The sequence below is a fragment of the Schistocerca americana genome, chromosome 4 (assembly GCF_021461395.2).
Source record: "Schistocerca americana isolate TAMUIC-IGC-003095 chromosome 4, iqSchAmer2.1, whole genome shotgun sequence".
NCBI classification, from domain to species: Eukaryota; Metazoa; Arthropoda; class Insecta; order Orthoptera; family Acrididae; genus Schistocerca; species Schistocerca americana.
In genome coordinates this window covers 621,027,723-621,049,259 of record NC_060122.1, presented here as the reverse complement: position 1 = coordinate 621,049,259, position 21,537 = coordinate 621,027,723, and the positions used below count along the sequence as shown (strand labels likewise).

Below are 21,537 nucleotides of genomic sequence, written 5' to 3'. Positions count from 1 at the left end.
GTCTCCGTGCACTACCAGTCATTGTATGCCTCTTTCTTTATGACTTCTTTAACCACCAGTAAGGGGCACGTCCCTCTTCTGTTACCTCCTCAAGTTTGCTTTCGGCATAGATAAGCTTCGCAGGCAGCTTAACTTCACGTTGCCTGCCACTTTTCTGATGGGTGTGAACCCTTCAGCACCTTGGCTTTGTGTGGTGGCCCGTGTCACCTTGGACTTCATTCGCTTCCTAGAGACACTACTCCAGACTCACTCTATCACTGTAAGGTTCTCGATCTTCACACAGAACTTTGTGATATTACGTGTGCGTACACTGATGGCTCTGACTGACCGTGGTGACCGGTGTGCCTGCATCATTGGCACAGACGATTTTCATTATCGGTTTCTGGAACACTGCTCAGTATTTACAGCAAAGCTCTTCACCCTCCATCAAGCCACACAGCACATCTGGCGACACAGGCTTTTTCATAGGCTTTTCCATTTGCTCAAACTCTCTCAGTACCCTTCAGAGCCTCTGAGAGCTGTACGCCATTCATCCCTTGGTGCAACGGGTCCAGGAAAGCTTCCACTTGCTCACTCTGGATGGAGCCACTGTGATGTGTATGTGGGTCCCTGGTCAAATAGGTCTGATGATGATGATGATGATGATGATGATGATGATGATGATGATGATGTTTGATTTGTTGGGTGCCCATACAAATTCCCAACATTTGCTCAGTCCAGTCTCGCCACTTTCATGAATGATGATGGAATGATGAGGACAACACAAACACCCAGTCACAACATGGCAGGTGAAAAATCCCTGACCCCACCGGTAATCGAACCCGGGACCCCGTGCTCGAGAAGCAAGGAAGCGACCGCGGTACCACGAGCTGTGGACTGGCGGGAAATGAGACTGCTGACACTGCTGCCAAGGCTGCAGTACTCATATGTCGGACCGCTGGTTCTTCCATTCCCTCCAGTGATATCTGTGTTGCCATCTGTCAGCAGATGGTGTCACTTTGACATCACCGTTGGTCATCCCTTCATGACTCCGGGGAATTAAACTTCACTCTGCGGCTTGGCCGACCTTCCTCGGCCCTCTCACCTCGAGGAGATTTTTATCTAGGTTGCATATTGGGCACTATCTTTTTAGCCTTCTCCATTTGTTAAGTGGTGATCCTCCACCACTTTGTCCTCATTGTCATCAACGTTTGACGGTTGTGATTTCCTGGCGGAGTGCCCTTTTTTAACCACTTATGTTCTGATTTGTGTTTGGCGTCTGAGTTATCGGCTGTTTTAACGAATGCTGCGTGAGCTGGCAACCTCATTTTACTTTTTATCCATCATAGCAATATGGCACATGACATTTAATCCTTAGTTCAGGACCTCTGTTGTCTGTTGGTGTATTTTATGGCCCTTTCTCCAAGAGAAAGTCCCTGTCTTTAGTTATCTTTCCTTCTGTTGATTGGGCTTAGTATGTTGTCTCTTTTAACTCATTTTTGGTTTACATGTTCTGTGGTTCTGGTGTGGGAACACATGACCTTAGTTGTTGTTGTGCCCAAAACAAAACACATAAACAAGCAATCACCATATGCCCAAACTCAATCATTTAATGCCTACTTATTCATCAGTTGGTGCGCAACTTCAGGAGATATAGTTACCAGAAACCCAACTCCCTACAGAAATCCTATCCCATACTATTAAAAAGTACAAAGCCTACAGTAAAAATTGCTGAGAGAGCATCTGGAGGAGTCTGCATGCTTTTGACGCTTTCAGTTAGTGGGTGGCACTGACCACTTCATTACATCTGTATCTGCATCAACATCTACATGGATACTCTGCAAATCACACTTAAGTGCCTGGCATAGGGTTCATCGAATCACCTCCACAATAATTCTCTATTATTCCACTCTTGAACAGCGTGCAGAAAAAACGAACACCTATATCTTTCCGTGCGAGCTCTAATTTCCCTTATTTTATTGTGATGATCATTTCTCCCTTTGTAGGTCGATATCAACAAAATATTTTCACATTCGGAGGAGACAGTTGGTGATCAAAATGTCAGGAAAAGATTCCGTAGCAACAAGAAACACCTTTGGTTTAATGGTGTCCATCCCAAATCCTGTATTGTGTCCATGACACTCTCTCCTATTTCACAGTAATACAAAAAATGCTGCTCTTCTTTGAACTTTCTCGATGTAAACCGTTAATCCTTTCTGAGGGTTCCAGACTGCACAGCAGTACTCCATAAGAGGAAGACAAGCATAGTGTAGGCAGTCTCTTTAGTAGATCTGTCACAATTTCTAAGTGTTGTGCCAATAAAAAACAGTCTTTCATTTGCCTTCCCCATGACATTTTCTTTGTGCTCTTTCCAATTTAAATAGTTTGTAACTGTAACTCCTAGATATTTAGTTGAATTCCACAAGCCACTTGTGTGATACAGTGTCAAAAGCGTTTTGGAAATCTAGAAATATGGCATCAATTTGAAATCTCTTGTCAATAGCACTCAACACTTCGTGTCTGTAAAGAGCTAGATGTGTTTCATAAGAACAATGGTGTCTAAGTCTGTGCTGACTCTGTGTCAACTCTTGGAGGTAATTCATAATGTTTGAACACAATATATGTTCCAAAATCGTGCTGCATATCGATGTTAATGATATGGGCCTGTAATTGAGTGAATTACCCCTACTACCTTTCTTGAATATTAATGTGACCTTTGCAACTTACTAATCTTCGGGTAAGGATCTTTCGTTGAGCGAGTGGTTGCATATAATTGTTGGAACTATTGCATCAGCGTACTCTGAAAGGAGCCTAATTGGTATACAATCTGGACTGGAAGACTTGCTTTTATTAAGTGATTTAAGTTGCTCCACTACTCTGAGGATATCTACGTCTAAGTTACTCATATTCAGTGTGCCTGTCAGATTAACAGACTGTAATATTTACATACCTTCAGACGGGTTTGTGCTGTATCTGGTTCTTGTGGAGCTACTGGAACAGCTGCCTCCACCCGTATTCCTACTGGTGGACTTCAGTGCCCACAGCATCATTTGTGAGAACCCATACACCCAAGTATGGACTAAACTCCACCACATTTGCAACCACTCACCATTCACAATAGTCCCTGTCATCTCCCTAAATGGTGACATCTGATTCAACTGCCATTGATGCATGTTGTGCAACAAATTTCCCAAAAGTAGCCACATGCAGTAATTACTATCCTAATTTCCTGAGCCGGAAAGACCTGGCAGAGCAAAAGTACTTATCTATAATAACTTATGGAAAGATCTGGTTGAAAATTGTGAATTGTTTAGGAATGAAGATGACTCACCAAAAGGCAGAAGTGCTGCATCATTGATAGGCACACAATCAAAAGGTATGGATTTTGGCTACCTTTTGGAGTGCACTTCCTTTTTCTGGCTGTAAGAAAAACATGCGCCCCCCCCCCCCCCCTCCCTCTACACACACACACACACACACACACACACACACACACACACACACACACACACACACACACAGAGTGTCTGTCTCCCTACACTGGTGAGGTGGTTGTGTGGGATGGAGCAAGGGAGGCGGGATGCAAGGAGGGGTTTGAGGGAGGCATCTGCCGGTTCCTGGGAGAGTGGGGAGCCATCTGTGGGGCTAGCTATGGAAGGGGCAGGTAGAAAAAGGAAGTGCATTCGAAAAGCTAGCCAAGCTCTGTACCTTTTGCTTGTGTGCCTATAAATAATGCAACACTTCTGCCTTTTGGTAAGTCATCTCCTTTGTTCCTAGAAGTACCTAGCTTTCTGTGCACAATGCCCTAAGTCGTACACTGTTCCATTTAGTGCCTGGGAGCTTCACAGCATGTTAAGTGTCGAGACACACCGTCTATACCCAATAAAATCCTAATCAAATGCGTAAACATCTTAGCAACAACAGCATAAAACACATCCTTGGGTTTTTCCATCATATGTGGCAAGATTGGTTGTTTCCCCTTCTGTGACAGGAAGGTATTAGTATTCCTTTCCTGAATCTGGGGAAAGACTGTCAAATTTTGACTTTTTTTCTGCCAGTCTTTCGATCGAATGGGATGTGTAAATTATTGGGAAGAATGGTCAACCAACAGCTGTGTTGGAACATGGAACCCAGAGGACATTTATCGCAATTTCAAAGTGGCTTTTGGGCAGTCGGATCCTCCACATACCAATTTATCTGGAATTTGCTGTGTGAAATGCTTTCATGCAGCACTGACACCTCATTGCTGTGTTCTTTGATCTGCAGAAGCATAAGATACCACCTGGCACCATCACATCCTGTTTACTCTGGACGAATGTGGCTTCTGGGGCTGCATACCTGTTTTTATACAGAATTTCCTCTCCCTCAGATGGATTGGGATCTGGATAGGTTCTGCCCTCAGCATCCAGTACGTACAGGAATATGGGGGTGGGATTGATTGTGAGCATAACCCTCTTCACCATCACAGTCAACGGTATTGTGACTGCAGTGGGGCCCAGGGTCTCATCGTCACTGTAGAGGTGACCTTTGCCTCTATTAACAGCTCTAAATAATTGTGCACCACTGAAGCCAACTTCAGGTAGCCGTATAGAAACTACATAACTGCGGCCTTAATTTTCTCCCACAAATACTAATGTTGTGCACATTAATATACTCAAGACTGTGCACCCACACCCAGAACTTCCTTACTAACCAGTTACTAGAAGTTAACGAAACTTTCTTATTTGACGGTAAGTTAATATGGTTACCACATGTAACCCAGCTCAAGGGAAATTGCATGAGGTTACTTAATACACTAAGCTTTTTCAGCAGCACCTCCTGGGATGCAGACCATGATTCTACAAAGCTTCAATTTCATCCTTCCTGGGCTATGGATCTGTCACTGTGGGTCAGCAGCACCATCAGTACTGTGATTTTTAGACCATGTTTACCACAGTGGTGTGCAGTTGGCAGCTGGAGCTTTCCGTATGTGCCCTGTGGACAGCAGCTAGTGGAATTTGGTATCCACCAATGAGTTTCACACCAGCAACTCTTGGTGAACTGTGTTGTCACAGTCTGTCGGATACCTTCTCTGTGTTACTCGACTCTGTTTCACAACCATCAGTTCAGACTTTATGAACCGCCCAAAAACGGGTCAACCAGCTGGGATAAGATTGGAAGCTCTATGCCGAGACCTCCAACTGCCTCCTTTTGTCTGCGTACAGTTTCCTCTCAGCAGCTCCTCTGGTGTGTACCCGTTCCAATGATTTGGATGGACATCTTTTGCAGTCCTAATAAAAATTCTGATCCTGCCATTCTAAAACATGTTACATTCTGTTCTCCATTTCCACTCAAGTTTGACTTGTCTCTCTATGAAGAGATCCATAGTGAGTGACAGAGTTGGTTATGCTTTTTCACATGCAAGGGAGCTTGAGAAGTGTATATACAGTGCAGAGCTGGTCGCCATATCACAGGTGCCACAGTACATCAAAACTCCACCACAAATGTCTTCCTATTTTGTAGGGACTCCATAAGCTGCATATGGGGCATATGTCAGTGCTACTCCAGAAATGTTTTGATTGCTGACATCCAGGATCTATTAGTTAAAGAAGCTACCGCAGGAGACAAACATGAACCTGGAATACCATGCATAGCTCTTCGATTACAATTACAGCACCAAATTTTGAAAACCTGGGATATGGAATGGCAGGTTACCACAACCCTTAGCAAGCTGAGAGCAATTAAAAGGACCATCACGTCATGGCATACATCTCTCCAGGCCTCTCATATAGGTGCCATCATGCTGTGTATCGGCCACTCAAGACTTATCCACAAGTTTCTTTTGTGTCTGGAGCTCTCCCCTCAGTGCAGTTGTGGTAGTCAGCTCAATATAGCCCACCTTCTTCCAGGGAGTGCCCTACTGGCTGACCCGAGATGAGCCATCAACCTGTCTATCTCCCTACCCCAGATACTTGTAGACTGTGGGATAGCAGCTCATAGTCAAAAGTTTTTGGATGGAGGGTGGATTGTGTAATAAAATAGCCTCTCACTTTCGATGTCATGGTTGAATGTGGGGAAAGCACCTCTCACTTTGGCGTGGTGTGTACCCTGAGTGGCCTCATACTGCTTTCTCCCTCTGCATTGTTATGCATTTTAAAAAATTTCTGTATATCGTTTATTTATATCACTGTTTGAAGATCAGAAAGTTAGCTTATTTTCCCCATCCAATTTAGTTGTGCTAACTGTAGTGACCTTTCTTTGGGATATTCCCTGAAAAACAGGTAGAGTTTTCTGCCACTTGGATTTTATCTTCCTTTTAGCTATCTGACTTAAGCTACTATCATACAAATTTTCAACCACGATGACAAGGACACCAACGCAGGAGCTGTCAGTTTTGCTTTCCTTGTTGTACATCATTTTACGTGAACTTCTAGTGCAACTGAGACTGATAAACAAGATGTTTAGATCTTTCAAATCTGTAATCATAATCAGTAGCTTACCCACATGTGTTTTTTCTCATTCTTCATGACCCCTATTTCTGATTATTCGTATTTGATTTTGTATTTATAAGCCTGTACTCGTCTGACAAGAAGTCCGGTTCTTTCTGCCATCACCGTTCACTTAATTCCACCCTATACCTAACTTCAACCTATCTATTTCCCTTTTTATGTTTTCTAAACAACTTATCTGATTAAGGGATGTAACATTCCGCACATCAACCTGTAGAATGCTAGTTTTGTTTTTCCTAATGATGACATCCTCCTAAATAGCCAAAGATCTGAATTGGGAATTGTTTTACCTCTGGAATATTTTACCCAAGAGAATGCAGTTGCCATTAAGCCAACAACAAAGCCACATGCTTTCAGTGGGAAAAAGGCTGTAGTTTCCCCCTGCTTTCAGCTGTTTGCAGTACTAGAACAGTAATATGTATGCTACAAAAATACAGTATCAATAACTGGGTTGGCATTATTACAGACAAATTATGTTAAAATACATTAGGTGTTTCATTGACAGAATTATTGGAAGAAGATTAAATCTGACCCACTGGAGGAACATGTAACATGTGATACATTCATGATGAAGCTCTTGCTCACTTCAGTGCCACAGTGCTATGCCATTCTTTGCCTTCAGACTGCTGCATTTGGTAAAAGCCCAGTTTGGTGATCTGGGATGTCATTTAATGACTTGCGCATGTTCTGGATGCTCTCACCATTGACAGTCACATCAGGTCTCAGAAAATGGTTACCTTCTATTTATGGTCTCCTATGCAAATGAACCACACTTTTCTGAAATTTGTCCAATAAACCATAATCAACCATTCACCTTTCCCACCATCGTCCTTACATGTTCATTACATTTCATAACACTTTGCAATGTTCCACATAGATATTTGACGTGACTGTATTAAGCAGCTCACTACCATTGCTTTGTACAAACATTGAAATATTGTTTTTTGTACTCAATATATATTAACTTACATTTTTCTACATTTTGATCAAGCTACCATTCATTACACCAACTATTCTAAGTTATATTGTATCCTCCTACAGTCAATCGATGATACCTTCTCATACACCTAGCACCATCAGCAAATGCCACAGATTGTTGCTAACCTGTGTGTCAGATAATTTGTGCATTTAGAGAAAGAATAAGAGTGGTCCTATCACACTTCTATAGGGTGGTCCTGAAGATACCCTTGTCTCTTGTGAACACTCACCATTGAGTTCAGCAATCTGGGTTGTTGTTTAAGACATCCTTAAGCCACTCATATCTGGGAACCTAGTCTGTATGCTTGGATCTTCAGCAGTCTGCAGTGTGGTTCCATGTCAAAAGTTTTCTGGAAATGTAGGAATATGGAATCTGCCTGGTGCCTTTTACCCACAGTTTGTGGGATATTGTGTGACAAACGGGCAAGCTGTTTTCTGCACAAACGGTGCTTTCTAAACGTGTGCTGATTTGTGGACAGTTTTTTTTCCACCTCAAAGAAAATCACTGTATTTGAACTATGTTAAAGAATTGTACAGCAAACTGGTGTTAAGGATATTAGTCTGCAGTTTTGCGGATCTGTTCTTTTGCCATTCCGATAAACGGGAATCACCTGCAATATTTATTTATTTATTTATTTTTGCACTGGCTTAGAACTTTGTTGGAGATCTTTTCCTAAGGTAGAATGGTATTTGTGGTCTTGTGGCAAAGTAAAAATACCAAAGATTTAGGGACTCAATAGTAAACATATTGTATTAACAGGAAATTTTTTGCACAGAGAAAACTTCTCACAAAAGAGAAGCAGGTAAATGGTGCCTGCTTCAGCACTGAAAAATAGTTGACTCTTAATGGTCCCAAATAAAACTTAGAAAGAGGCAGTAGTTACATTGTTTTTATTGACACCTCCAAGTATCGTAATGTTGCATCGTAGAGTTCCAGCTAGACATAATTTTTCCTGTCTAATTATATACAAAGCCAGTCTGTCATGTATATGCAAAGAAACCATTTCATCCAAGCTCCATGATGTATAAAAAATGCTTTGCATACGATTATAAGTGATGCTACTTGTCATACTCATTAGTATACTTGCTTGTCTGTATTTTTCTAAAGAAAAATTTCCAGTTTTCTGCAATCAGTAGATCTATTATTCAGTTAATCTTTTTAATGACCAGGCTGTCAAATATCAGTCCACTTGAACCCAGACAATTTACCCAGAATTCAAAATATGGAAATAGTCTTCTAAAGTAAAACCTGAGTCTGTCTAAAGTGACTTAAGTTTTCAGTAAGGCAGTAGTCTAGACATTTCATTTTGATGTGCAAGATTATCATACATATGTTAAAAACTCTGACGGCATACTCTTAGAACCATTAATACTAATTGATTTTTATTTCTAATGTTTCAGATTCGTAAAAGAATTCTTTGCTAGTCCACGTCGTGGTTATGGTCAAAATGTTGTCAGAGTTTTTATGAAACTTAAGGATCAAAAGTGTGAAGATCCATTTGGGCCAGCGAAGGAACAGTTTGATGGAGCAGGATCATTGGGTAATGGTGGGGCAATGAGAGTTGCTCCAGTGGCTTTGTTCTACCATCAAGACTACCCAGCCCTAATTGAGAAGGCCAGGAAGTCTGCTCTGTTGACACATACAAATAAATTAGGAAGGGATGGTGCAATTCTTCAGGTAGTACACAGTAAAATAAAATTTGAGTTTTCAAACTATGGAAAGTCCAGTTTCATATTGTCGTTAAAATTTTTGAGTTTTGTCAGTTGTGTCTTGTGATTGTGAGTGTAAACAGGCTTTCTCTTTTATCTGAAACTGTTTCCTAAAGGTATCCCCGTTTCTTCCCGATCATGCTGCTCCTACTCCATGTGGGTCAGCCAGAAACAGCTGGACATGAGCTGAGAATAGAACGCCCAAGTGTCTCAACACAACCAGTCATCTACTTGTTCATTCAACATATTCCATAAATCCCGTTGAGGAAAACTTTCAACGATATGGAAAGAGTTACGGTATACACTAGCAAAAGACAAACAACTCATATAAACTTCATCTGTACACTGCATCAGCAGTAAAACATCACTTTACTGCCTAACATATTGTAGATAGGCAGATAGTACCTGAATTTGGCTCTTGTAGTGTGCAAATATTTGTAGTGGACATACCACTCTGAACTGTCTTAAATGTCTGCATTATGCTACTACCTAGTTATCCAAATCTGAATTAGCTGTAATTCTCAACAGTGCATTGTTTATTGCTACCATGTGTTATTGCAGGCCGGTTTTGTTAGCTACTTCTGTTTGCTTTTTCTCTATTCATGCAGTGCCCCAACTTTGAAATGGTGAAATTTGATTGTAGTTAAGTTTTTGGTGCACTGGTAGGAAGCATTGTGTTAGTCTGGTTAAGAAAGAGAAACAGATGGTGGTGGTACAAATACTGATAGATTCCTGTGCAGCTGAATGTTCAGGAAGTAACAAAAAATAGTGGTGATGTAGTACTGTGTTTGCAAGAATGTTTCTCCTGACAATGTTTGTAAAACAATTCTATTAATAAAATACTTAATAATTTGATCATATGCAAAGAAAATGATGGTGTGGAATATTGAGTCATCTATTTCAGTCGTCACTGCTTAAAATACCAGACAGCAGATGAGAGACTTGAATGCATGTAGTTTACATACTTAATTTGTACACACTCTTCAAGGAATTGTCAATATGGAGGCATCTCTTGACTAGACTTCCACGCCAATGGGTGGTTTATGCCAGTGGAAATATTGAAATCTGAGACTGGTCATCAATGTTAGTGAGAAAATGAAGACAGAAAAAGTTACAAATGTATAGTGTGTGGGGAAAGTGAACTATTAAAAAACTGAGCCTATATACTCACATTTATTGTTAATCATTTCTCTTCTTATAAATCAAAAACTTGGTGACTATTGGTTAGTAGCAATAGTATTCCATGAAATCATTCCTTTCCTCCAGCAATTAAGAACTGTGATAAGCTAAAGCAAGGTTGGTTGGTGTTTTTTTTTTTTTTAAAGACCTTGGACATCAATAACAATATCAAATATATTCCTCATAATCAGACTAACTGTTGACCCTCGATTCAAAATTTGGCCACTTTTATCATTTAAATTGTTTGTCTCTCTCATCATTTGTTCCCAATGAATTTTTGATGGGTGATGAGAAGATATTTGTGGTTTTTGTGAACAAATTCATTTTCACGTGTACATGAAAAGCGAACAAGATACGTAAGGCATATTTGTGACGCATTGACTGGGTGTGTATAGGCCTACTTATGAAAGAGGTGTTTGCAGAGAAAGGGCACAGGAGCAAGTTGTTATATCACTTCTTAAATAGACTATTGGAGAAATGTTTTGACTAGAGATTATACAGTCCACATGGATCACTGTTATATGCCACCTGCTGTATTTACTCTGTTATGGCTATGCACTAGGCACTTGCATGACTAACAAAAAAGATCTACCATCATAGATGACAAGCTAAGAATCCAAAAATGACAGAAGTCTTTTGTGAGAAGGGAACATCTCCTTTGTGTGAAATGGTGGGACAGGAGTGAGAGGCTGTTTAGATGGGGCACATTGTGGAAACATTATAGTATCTTCTAGCAAAAATAATTGATTTGCTGATATTTATGTGTCAACAAACAAGCAGAAAACAAGAAAACAGAGCTGGAAAAAATCAAAACCTTTGTCAGAATTTTGAGAGCATGGCATTACCTGAACATTAATTCTTCCAACAAAACAGCAACCACCTTTAGGCTGATTTCTCCACAATAGCCTTTTTCCTGGAGTGCTACTTACGCAAGGTATGCAATGAGGATGGATTGTTTTTTATACCTGTATAGCTCAGCCAGAACATTGACTGTGAAAAGTGATGTTCCAGGCATGAGTTGCAGGCAGATTGACAATTTGTGCCAGATGAGATGTTTCAAAACAGCACACAATTCGCTGCAGACTGGAAGATTGACTACGTAAAAAGTGTGTTTTGTCTCGGTGTATGACACAACACCCTGTATCCCCATGTAGCACTAAAATCGTTAGCTGACCAGGCACACATCGATTGACAGAAGGGCAAAAAAATCTTTGAAAAACATGGCTTCCCCTAGTTCATTCTGTGTCAAACGCTCTTGCAGCTATTCAGTTCTTCAAAGTCACCGTTCAGATATCTTGTACTGAATTGCTGAAGTTACAACAAAACTGTGCACACAAGGTGACATTTGTTTCATTTCTGTCCGTAAGAAAACTGTTGTAAACATCATTGACGTGCAGCAGACATACTGATACTGTTGCAAACATTTGACTATGATTGCAAAGCAATGCCCTGTTACTGGTGAGGAATTCTCAAGTCCACCCACACCAGGACATTAGGAGTACACCTTCAGCACTCTTTGCAAAGAAAATAATCATGAAATAACTTTTTGAAGAATGCATGTCCTGTGGATGCAACTGGTTTAATGCAGTGGTTTCCACTGACTTCTATATCCACAGTGCTGTTCATTATTCCTGGTTCTTCTGCCTTTAGACGCAGTTTCCCACCACGGGAGCAAGGGGATCCCACTCCTCCACTCTTCTGAGAAGTGTCTTTGGCAGATTCAGGATGATATATTTCTACCAGGAGCCTTCAGACATGTACTTGCCTGGTATATGCCAACCATGCTACCCTACCATCAATGAAAAAAATGCCCTATACTTTGCTGTGTTGGCAAGGTCATAAACACTGTAGTAACTGTTCAGAAATTGAATGGGCATAATGGCTTTCTCTTATTAGTGGCACAGTTCTGGTAGTAATGTGATGTCTTTCTAATTTGATTTACTAGTCACTTCTCCCTCATATGTATGGTTAAGCTGTGAGAGGAGTCAACAACCTGTTAATATATCCAAACACTTTATTCCAGTTCTAGCACACACTCTCCTTCCCCCCTCTACCCCCCTCTACCCCCCTCTACCCCCCTCTACCCCCCTCTACCCCCCTCTACCCCCCTCTACCCCCCTCTACCCCCCTCTACCCCCCTCTACCCCCCTCTCGCCCCCATCCCCCCCTCTACCCCCCTCTCACCCCCATCCCCCCTCTCCCCCCTTTCTCACCCCCACTCTCTCCCACCCTCCAACTCCCCCCCCCCAACTCTCCCACCCCCCTCTGCACACTTCTCCCCCCCTCTGCACACACCGCCCTCCTGGCTCTCCCTGGATAGAGATGTGCCCAACATCTTTGATGACACTGACACCTGTGTCACACGTTTCGAAATTTTGTGAGCTGTCGGGCCTCATCCCTGAAGCACTGGGGAGGTGCACGCCAACCCCACCAAATCCACCATTCCTTCGCACAAGACTGGCATGCTGACTCTTTGTAAGGGTGTTGATCATCATTCTGTTGATTGCACCATATCTATAATAATAATAATAATAATAATAATAATAATAATAATAATAATAATAATAATAATAATAATTTTAATTATAATAATATTATTAATAACAACAACAACAACAACAACAACAACAACACACAATTAGGCAAAGAGATAAAATACAGGAAAATCACCGGTATCCATACAGCTCACAAGAGAACCAACAAGAATGGGGAAAGATCGATAAGCTTTTGTGAAAATTTCGGCATTGTAAATATGTCAACACAATTCAAAAAACCCAACAAAAAACTGTATACTTGGAAGTCGCCCAACACAATGGTGGGTGAATTCCAGGTAGACCATGTTGCCATCTCCAAGCGTTAACACAGCAGAAATTCTGAATGTGAAAACAAGAAGAGGGTTTTTTGAATCAGACCACCATCTTCTACAGATAAAGACCAGATTACAACCCAATAGAAAGAAGCCAAAACTAAACTAAGTGCTGAGACCAGACCCTGAATACATAAAACTCAACAAGGAAAACATCTTACATGAAATTAGTCAGACAAACACCACAAACTGGACAGAACTTGTGGACGTCCTCAAATCCGCAATGAAATTGGGTCAACCCCTGAGAAGGAAAAACACAGTTGGTGGAATATAATACGTGACCAAGCAATAGAAGAAGGGACCAATGCCTGGAAAAACTTCAATAGTCACAAAACATAGAAAAATGGCAGCAATTTCTAGTAATCCGAAAACAAACATCAAAAACTATTCGGAGGGAAAAAATAAATTGACAAACGGCGAGTAGATGTGAGAGAACAAGACTTTAAGAACAACAACACCAGGAATTTTTATAAGACGTTTAAAGAACATATTGCAGGATACCAGCCACCCAATCTTTGTTTCAAGAGCTGGATGGTTCACTAGAAACTAACACGAAGAATAACTGCCAAATCCTCAGACTATTTCAACAAACTTCTCAACTGCGAATGACCTACAGAGGATATTCACCACCAGACATCTACACCAAAGACCGACACTAAACCACCAACCATCAAAGAAATAGTAGAAATTATCAAGACACTGAAAATTAAGAGCCCTAGGAGAAGATGGAATTATTACAGAACTATGGAAGCTAAGTGATGAAAGAGTAATAGGAAAAATACACAAAATCATATTAAACATTTGGGAAACAGAACAGATCCCTTCTGAAAGGAAATGCACACTCATCCATCCACTCCGCAAAAAGGGGGACAAAACTGAACCAAATAATTACAGGGTATCTCACTCTTGCCGGTCACACACAAAATCCTATGAAAAGTTCTCATGAATATATTAGAAGAACAAGCTGACCCCACAAATAGGAGAATACCAGGCTGGTTTTCGCAAGGGACAATCATGCATAGAACAGATCTGGAATTTGAAAATGATTCTCCAGATGAGAAACACCCGAAACACGGTGGTTACTTTTGTAGATTTTAAAAAGGCCTAAGACTCAGTAGACAGAGTAGTGCTCTGCAACATGCTCGAAGAATTCAGCGTTGACAGAAAGACAAGAGCAATCATTCGGCAAACATTAACTGACACAGTCTCCAAGGTTAAGTTTATGGAGGATATCTCTGAACCATTTGAAATCCAAACTGGAGTGCGACAGGGTGACGGACTTTCACCATTGCTCTTTAATATCGTTCTTGAAAAATTTGTCAGGACATGGGAAAAAGAAGTCAAAGGAATCCAAATTGGCATTAGAAAAGATAATAGATTCAATGTGAAGTGTTTAGCTTTCGCAGATGACCTTGCAATCCTCACAAATAATAGAAAAGAAGCCACTAACGCCATAGAGAAGTTACACAAAATTGCACAAAGAACTGGCCTGCAAATTTCGTATGAGAAAATGTAGTACATAGAAAGAATGCCACAAGACAAAGTGCCTATTGTAACAACCCATGGGAAAATCGTACAAGTACCACATTTTAAGTACTTGGTAGAAATCATCCAGCCATCAGGGATCAACCTAAAGGCCAATGAGGAAAGAATAAAAAAAACTACAGAAAGCATATAAACTCCTGTGGAACTATTATAACAAAAAGCCCATATCCATTAACACAAAATTGAGGCACTACAACACTGTCATACTTGCGGAGCCACTGTATGCATCTGACACAACACAAATAGGTGGGCAAACTAAAATCAAAGAAATAGAGAAACAAGAAAGGAAAATTCTCAGGAAAATTTTTGGCCTGATAAAAGAGCAAGGAATCTGGAAGAAGAGACCAACATCAGAATTATATAAATACACAGATAAGATTATGGATACAATAAGGAAAAGAAGAATGCAGTTCTGTGGACATATCCACAGGATGAATGAAAACAGAATTTCAAAGTGAATTCTTAAAGTCATCAACTCAGGCAGGGGAAAAACAAAATGGATAAAAGAAGTTGAAGAGGACCTCATACAACCACACATAACAGTAAACAATGCAGAAAATAGAACTGAATTCAGGAACATCATCAAAAAACAAATTTGACACAACACATGAAGAAAATTTGGGCTCAGAAAAAGCATAAACAATCATCATAAAGGAATTAAAGTTCAAACGCTCTCTTTAAATGGGAATAATCGAAAATAATAATAATAATAGTAATAGTAATAATCCTATTCACGAGTATACACACTACTTTGTAAGTGGAAACTTCTTGCATGAGTAATTGACTAAGGTATATTTTTGAACTTAAAAAAATTAATTTGTTTGTATTTCACTTTCACTCCAGGCTATTGCAGTTTATCAAGGATTACAGAGCATCCCGTCAGAAGGCCTAGATGCTACAACCTTCATCAAGGAGCTAATGAATAAAATGCATGAAATTGAGGATGACGACTATGGGTATGCTCTATTACATATTCCATTCTCATATGGCTAGAATAGCACATTTTACTCAGTTGTCATGTATAATAGTATTCATTGCATTATGCTTGTAATTTCTGAGATGGTTAACACATTCTCACCTAATTGTATTCTTTAGAGTGACTAGTATGATACTGAAAAGTGCACGGTGCAATACAAACACTGGAAAGAGTAAAGGTAGCCATTCATTGAATAGCTGAGATGTTGGTAAGTTAGCATGCACAGGTAGATATTGTTGATCTTTTGAATAGTGTCCTCTCTGGAGAAAACACACACACACGGTGTAAGAGTGAATTGCACAGGGAAAGAGGCTGTGTAACAACCATTTGTCTAGTCGTGGGGTACTGGGCGGGAGTTACATGTTTTATTGAAGAGTTAGAAATGCGCTGTACACATCAACCTACAAGCTGTGTTTTATTAGTACACCAACAAAAGTAATGGTTGGTGGAACCTAAATCTTCATGACACTGTTTCAATTTTTTTGCATTATGAACAGCAAACTGAACTTGTACTGTTGTAACAACAAAACTGAGTAGTATACCGGCTTGCATGATTACCGGCACTATCACAAGACTGTAACCTTAAGTAATTTTGCACTTATTATTCAGTATCCATTTCTTCTCTCTATAGACTGCTTTGTTTATTTGCCTGCTGGCATAGATGTCACAATTGTGAACGTATGGGAATAAAAATTACAATAATATATTGCTTGTATGTGACTTTAAAAGTCTACTCCTTTTCTCCTGAGACTTCGTTTTCCAGATTTGGCTCTAATGATTATTTATATGTAGAGGCCAAAGAGGGGGTGTTTGCATTCAAATAAGGGAGACTGCGTATTTTTCTAAGTTAAACCACATGTAATTGTCCATTGATCTTACATGAATTTCAGCAAAAGACAGCATGTTGAGTCACATAGGTAATCTTGGTTGCTATTATTCTTTATCCCAATGTACAATTATCTAGCATGTCCCCACTTGGCATCGGGTATTTAAAGTCCAACATCCATCAAAATAGATCAGAATCCACATAACCTCAAACAATTCAGAGTCTAGCAGTGCCCAGAATTTTTCTGAGTCCTTCAACTATCTGATTTTCAGTCAGCCTGCCAGAATTGCACTAAATCAGACAGTGTAGCAGTTACACCACACATCCTCGAGTATACCTCACTGTGCCTCACAATGTGCGGTATCACATCACCACTGTCTGCCAAAAGGCTGACCTCCATCACACAGCATGTGTGGCTGCATTTACTTGCAACACCACGAAATAACTTCTTTTGAGCCATCAAAACTACATTTTACCTCATCATTGGAATGTTTTACAATTAGATTAGATTAATTATTCATTTCGTAAACCCACAAAAGAGGGGATCCTCCTGGGTGTGGAACATGTCATATAAACACATTACAAAAATGTAATTAGAAAAACTTGAGTTTCATTAATGTTAATGATCCTCAGTCAATAAACAGTAAAATTATGTACATGAATCAAAATTAAACTTCTAATATTAACAGGTTTAATACTTAAACCTGTTGTCATTAAATCCATCTTTCACACAATAGCTAGTTACTTGGCTATTACAATCAAGTATTGTCAAAAGGATGGAATAGGATGAGTTGGGCACCAAAAATTCTTCGAAATTAAGTTTAAATTGTGCCTTGTCTGAAACTAAACTCTTAATGGTTGCTGGTAACTTATTGAAAATATATGTTGCTGAATACTGGAATCCTTTCTGGGCAAGAGTAAGTGATTTTAAATCTTTATGTACATTGTTCTTATTCCTAGTATTGATACTGTGTACTAAGCAGTTGGTTGGAAAAAGAGATGTATTATTTACAACAAACTTCATTAAGGAATAAATATACTGAGAAGCTGTGGTTATTATGCCCATTTCTTTGAATAGGTTTTGACATGATGATCTTGGATTTACACTACACATTACTCTTATTACACACTTCTGTACTGTAAAAATTGTTTCTTGGTTTGTGGAGTTTCCCCAAATTTTTGGTACCATATGACATAATGGAGTGAAAATAAGCAAAACATGCTAGTTTTTTTTATATATTTATATTTCCTATGTCTGACATTCGCATTGCAAACACAGACTTGTTTAGGCGCTTTAGCAATTCGTTAGTATGTTGCTTCCAACTGAATTTATCATCAAGTTGTAATCCCAAGAATTTTACACTCTCAACTTTTCCTATTTCCATGTCATCGTATTTTATACACTAGTTCGAATCCTGCCTCGGGCATGGATGTGTGTGGTGTCCTTAGGTTAGTTAGGTTTAAGTAGTTCTAAGTTCTAGGGGACTGATGACCATAGATGTTAGGTCCCATAGTGCTCAGAGCCATTTGAACCATTTGAACTAAATTTACTGTAACACCTGAAGAACCAGTTTTGGGATTAGATATGTGTTCTGTGCTGCTTTATCTTTGAGCAATCGCACATACTCATAGGTTGATTAGAGTAAAAGTTATAAATTTGCTATAAGATATTCATCTTTTATTGCTCTGTATTTTCTAGACTAGTAATGCTAGGGTGTCTGACAGAGGTTCATTTGTCTTGTCTCAGAGATCTGTAAATTACTATGCTTAACTATTTTCTTGGTATGAAGAATTATGCACTTGTTTGTGGTAGCAAATTGCATGTTGCATGGCATTTGTGTTTGACACACATACGAGGGACTCTGACTACGTGTTTCCGATGAAGCTGACGACCTCCTGACCTTCAAGTTTGAGTGAGTCACTAGAGGTCATCTGTTATGAGAAGGAAAGGAGGCAAATGATTTAGATGGACTTTCACTCTTCAGCCTCTTTCTACTGCTACTATTTCTAAATTGTCATGAGCGGACATCTGAGAGAGATTTTATGACTGACTCGACTTCACTTTCTTAAGCAGCTATTATATTTTTACAACAAACATTCTCTGAAGTTTAACTCAGGTACATTAGGAGCTACTGTCTTTCATAGAGATTCAGTAAATACAACCCTCTGAGAAAGTAAAAATATTCGTTACAGACCGACGTAACATTTCAGAGTGGAGATGGAAGAATGTCGACCTTACCAGAAGCAGCTGAGTGTAGCACTGGACCTGCTAGATGCTGATGGGAGCCCTGATGACATCAACACCAAAGTCTGTGACTTACTGGGGACAAACATTGCTGCCCTCTATTCTGTTCCAACTGCCGTGTTTTGCTTTCTGCGTGCTCTACGACCAATCCCTGATATTGAGGTAATGTGCACTTGTGGCAATGTTTTACTGAATGTGAGAGCTGTTGGCTGCTCTTAAAATTTTATCTTCCATTTATAACCTGCAAGTTCCTTTACAGGATTCTTTCCATTTATTTTTTCTCATTGTATAGTGTATACCAATAAGGGAAAACATTGCTTATAGTATGTTGGTCCACTTTTGAAGTGCAGTACAGCAGCGATTCTGTGTGGCATGGGTTCAATAAGTTCTCGAGTAGGTTTCTGCGGATGTGTGGGGGCCAGATGTCTAGATGCACATGCCACAATTCCCATAAGTTACAGGACAGTGATTTGTGGTCACAGACCTGGCACCTGATAGGATCCCAGATGTGTTCATTTGGGTTTGGTTGAGATCAGACCAATTAGGTGGCCAGGACATAAAGTTCACTATCATGCTCCTAACTATTGTAGCACAAATTTGGTCTTGTGACACACATTTATCCTCCTAAAAGTGCCATCACTATCGGGGAAGACATCAAGTGTGAAGGACAGAGGTGGCCCACAATAATGCTTTGATAGTGCACAGTTGTCATAGTGCCTTCAGCTACTACCATAGGTACCGCACTAGTAAAAGTGAATGTCTCCCCATAGCATAATATTGCCCGCACCAGTATCTGTGGTGTGGTGCATGTTTAGACCAGCCAGTCACCTGGACATCGGCATATAGAGGCATGACCATTGATGTGGATTAACAAGAAAAAATGATTCACTAATGAGACATGTTTCGACTGTTGCACCGTCCAATCTTGATGTTCTTGTGCCCTATTCAGTTGTAATTGATGATGTCATTGGGTCAACATGGGAATTCCTAGGGGTTGAAATACTGCGGAGCCCCGTGTTGAACGATGTACTCTGAAATACCTGCCTCCGTGCCAGCATTGTATGCTGTTGTCAAGTCCTCCTATCCTGCTTTACAGAATGGGCAACTCTTCAGCCTCAACATCCTGTGGTGAGGCATGGATCAAGATGTTGCCACCTGCTTGTGGTTTCACCATCTTTCAACAACTTTCCTTAGGTGTTCACCAGTAGCACGTGAATAGCTGATCAGCTTCACCATTTCTGGAGTGCTTGTTCCCAGGCCATAATAATCTCCCTGTGTGCCACCAGGTGGCATTCAGTCATGCTGTGGGCAGTGGTCAAAATATATTGGCTCATCAGTGGTTTTAAGTCTTCACATTGTGCATGTCTTTAATCATTAATATATGGTTTACTTGTATCTCATGTGATGCTTTTCTATTGCAGTTGCAGAATTTGTCAACTATAAGTGATATAAATGGAGTATAGAATATGTAAATAATGCACTAGTTATGATATGCATGTCAAAGTAAATGTATTTTTTTTTTAAATTCTGATAAGAAGTTATGGGTTTCAGACTGAGAACCCCTTCCGCCGCACGCTCCAGTATGCCATATCTCTGGGTGGTGACACAGACACTATTGCCAGCATGGCGGGAGCCATTGCAGGGGCATACTATGGCCAATCTGCAATTTCGGAATCCCTCCAGAGGCACTGTGAAGGTCACGCTGAGGTCATGGATCTTGCAGACCGTCTCATGGCTGCCTGTAATAAACCATGAAATGCTTTTATGTCATTACTGAAAATGTTTTCTTATTTGCTTTTATATTAATTTTGTAGATATTAAAACATCATTTTCTGTAGCAAGTTCATTGGTAGTGAGCTTCAAAATTATTTCTCTACTATAGTTTTGCATCAGTCATCCTAACCCTTGCCACTCTGGCTAAGTCTTTCATTTCCCTATGACTCTCAAACACATTGTCTACAAGGATCCACCAACAATGCAAGAAAATGTGCAGTAGTGCATTATTAAAGTTTCTTCAAATCCATCTTTCTGATTAGTATTTTGTTGTGTGTCATGTCAAGAAATGTGTAGTGCTGCATGCCAAAGTGAAATTTGGCCAAAATCGTTGGTGCCAAATACAAAAATACATGGCACATGCACATACCGATGACACTCTAGATGGAACCCTAAATCAGACAAAAATATTGCCACTGATGTTTTACATGGAGAAAGTGATGCCCTTATGATAAAATAAATATCATGTTTTTTTAATGCTAGCAGAGGTTGATTTAAAACATATTTGATAATGGTAAAGCAACTAATCACCGTGGTAACACAAATGAAAACTTCAGAAATGCGGCAAAATTCCTAAAAGTTGTGTTGTCGGGTTGGCAGGAGTTATCCTTGTTTTGACAAATGACCAACCATTGGCAGCTTTATTGTGTCATGGAAAAGGAGGCTGTGGCAGTGCAAGGATGGCTTCCCCATTGTCAGTTTGCATCATGTTGGAGCAGTAGTCTGTGACAAATTTTTTGAGCAGTGAAGCTATTAAAACTGTGGAAATGGATTGTGAGATGAAAGTGCAGTATTGTTATTCGTTTGTGTCCCTGAAGCAAGCAAGTGGTACAGAAAGTTTAAAAGACATGTCACTTCTGTGTAGGTGAAACATGGAGCTGCATTCACAATCAAAAGAATTAAGAATTCTCATCTGGTAACCATCCACTTCAAAAAGTGGTGGAATGTGTGATTACACGTCATGTGGATTAC

The 21,537-nt window shown here is 40.0% G+C and overlaps 1 protein-coding gene across 1 annotated transcript in view; it reads left to right on the top strand.

Annotated features, from left to right (window-relative positions):
• The window catches only part of LOC124612340 (ADP-ribose glycohydrolase ARH3-like), a 34,238-nt gene extending 13,600 nt beyond the window's left edge, over positions 1–20,638 (top strand). Inside the window, exons 4-7 of the mRNA XM_047140492.1 lie at positions 8,847–9,123; positions 15,589–15,701; positions 18,759–18,954; positions 20,344–20,638. Of these exons, the coding sequence (XP_046996448.1) occupies positions 8,847–9,123; positions 15,589–15,701; positions 18,759–18,954; positions 20,344–20,547 (790 nt within the window). The 3' untranslated portion in view covers positions 20,548–20,638. The remainder of the gene's footprint in view (positions 1–8,846; positions 9,124–15,588; positions 15,702–18,758; positions 18,955–20,343) is intronic.
• Positions 20,639–21,537: the final 899 nt, after the last annotated feature.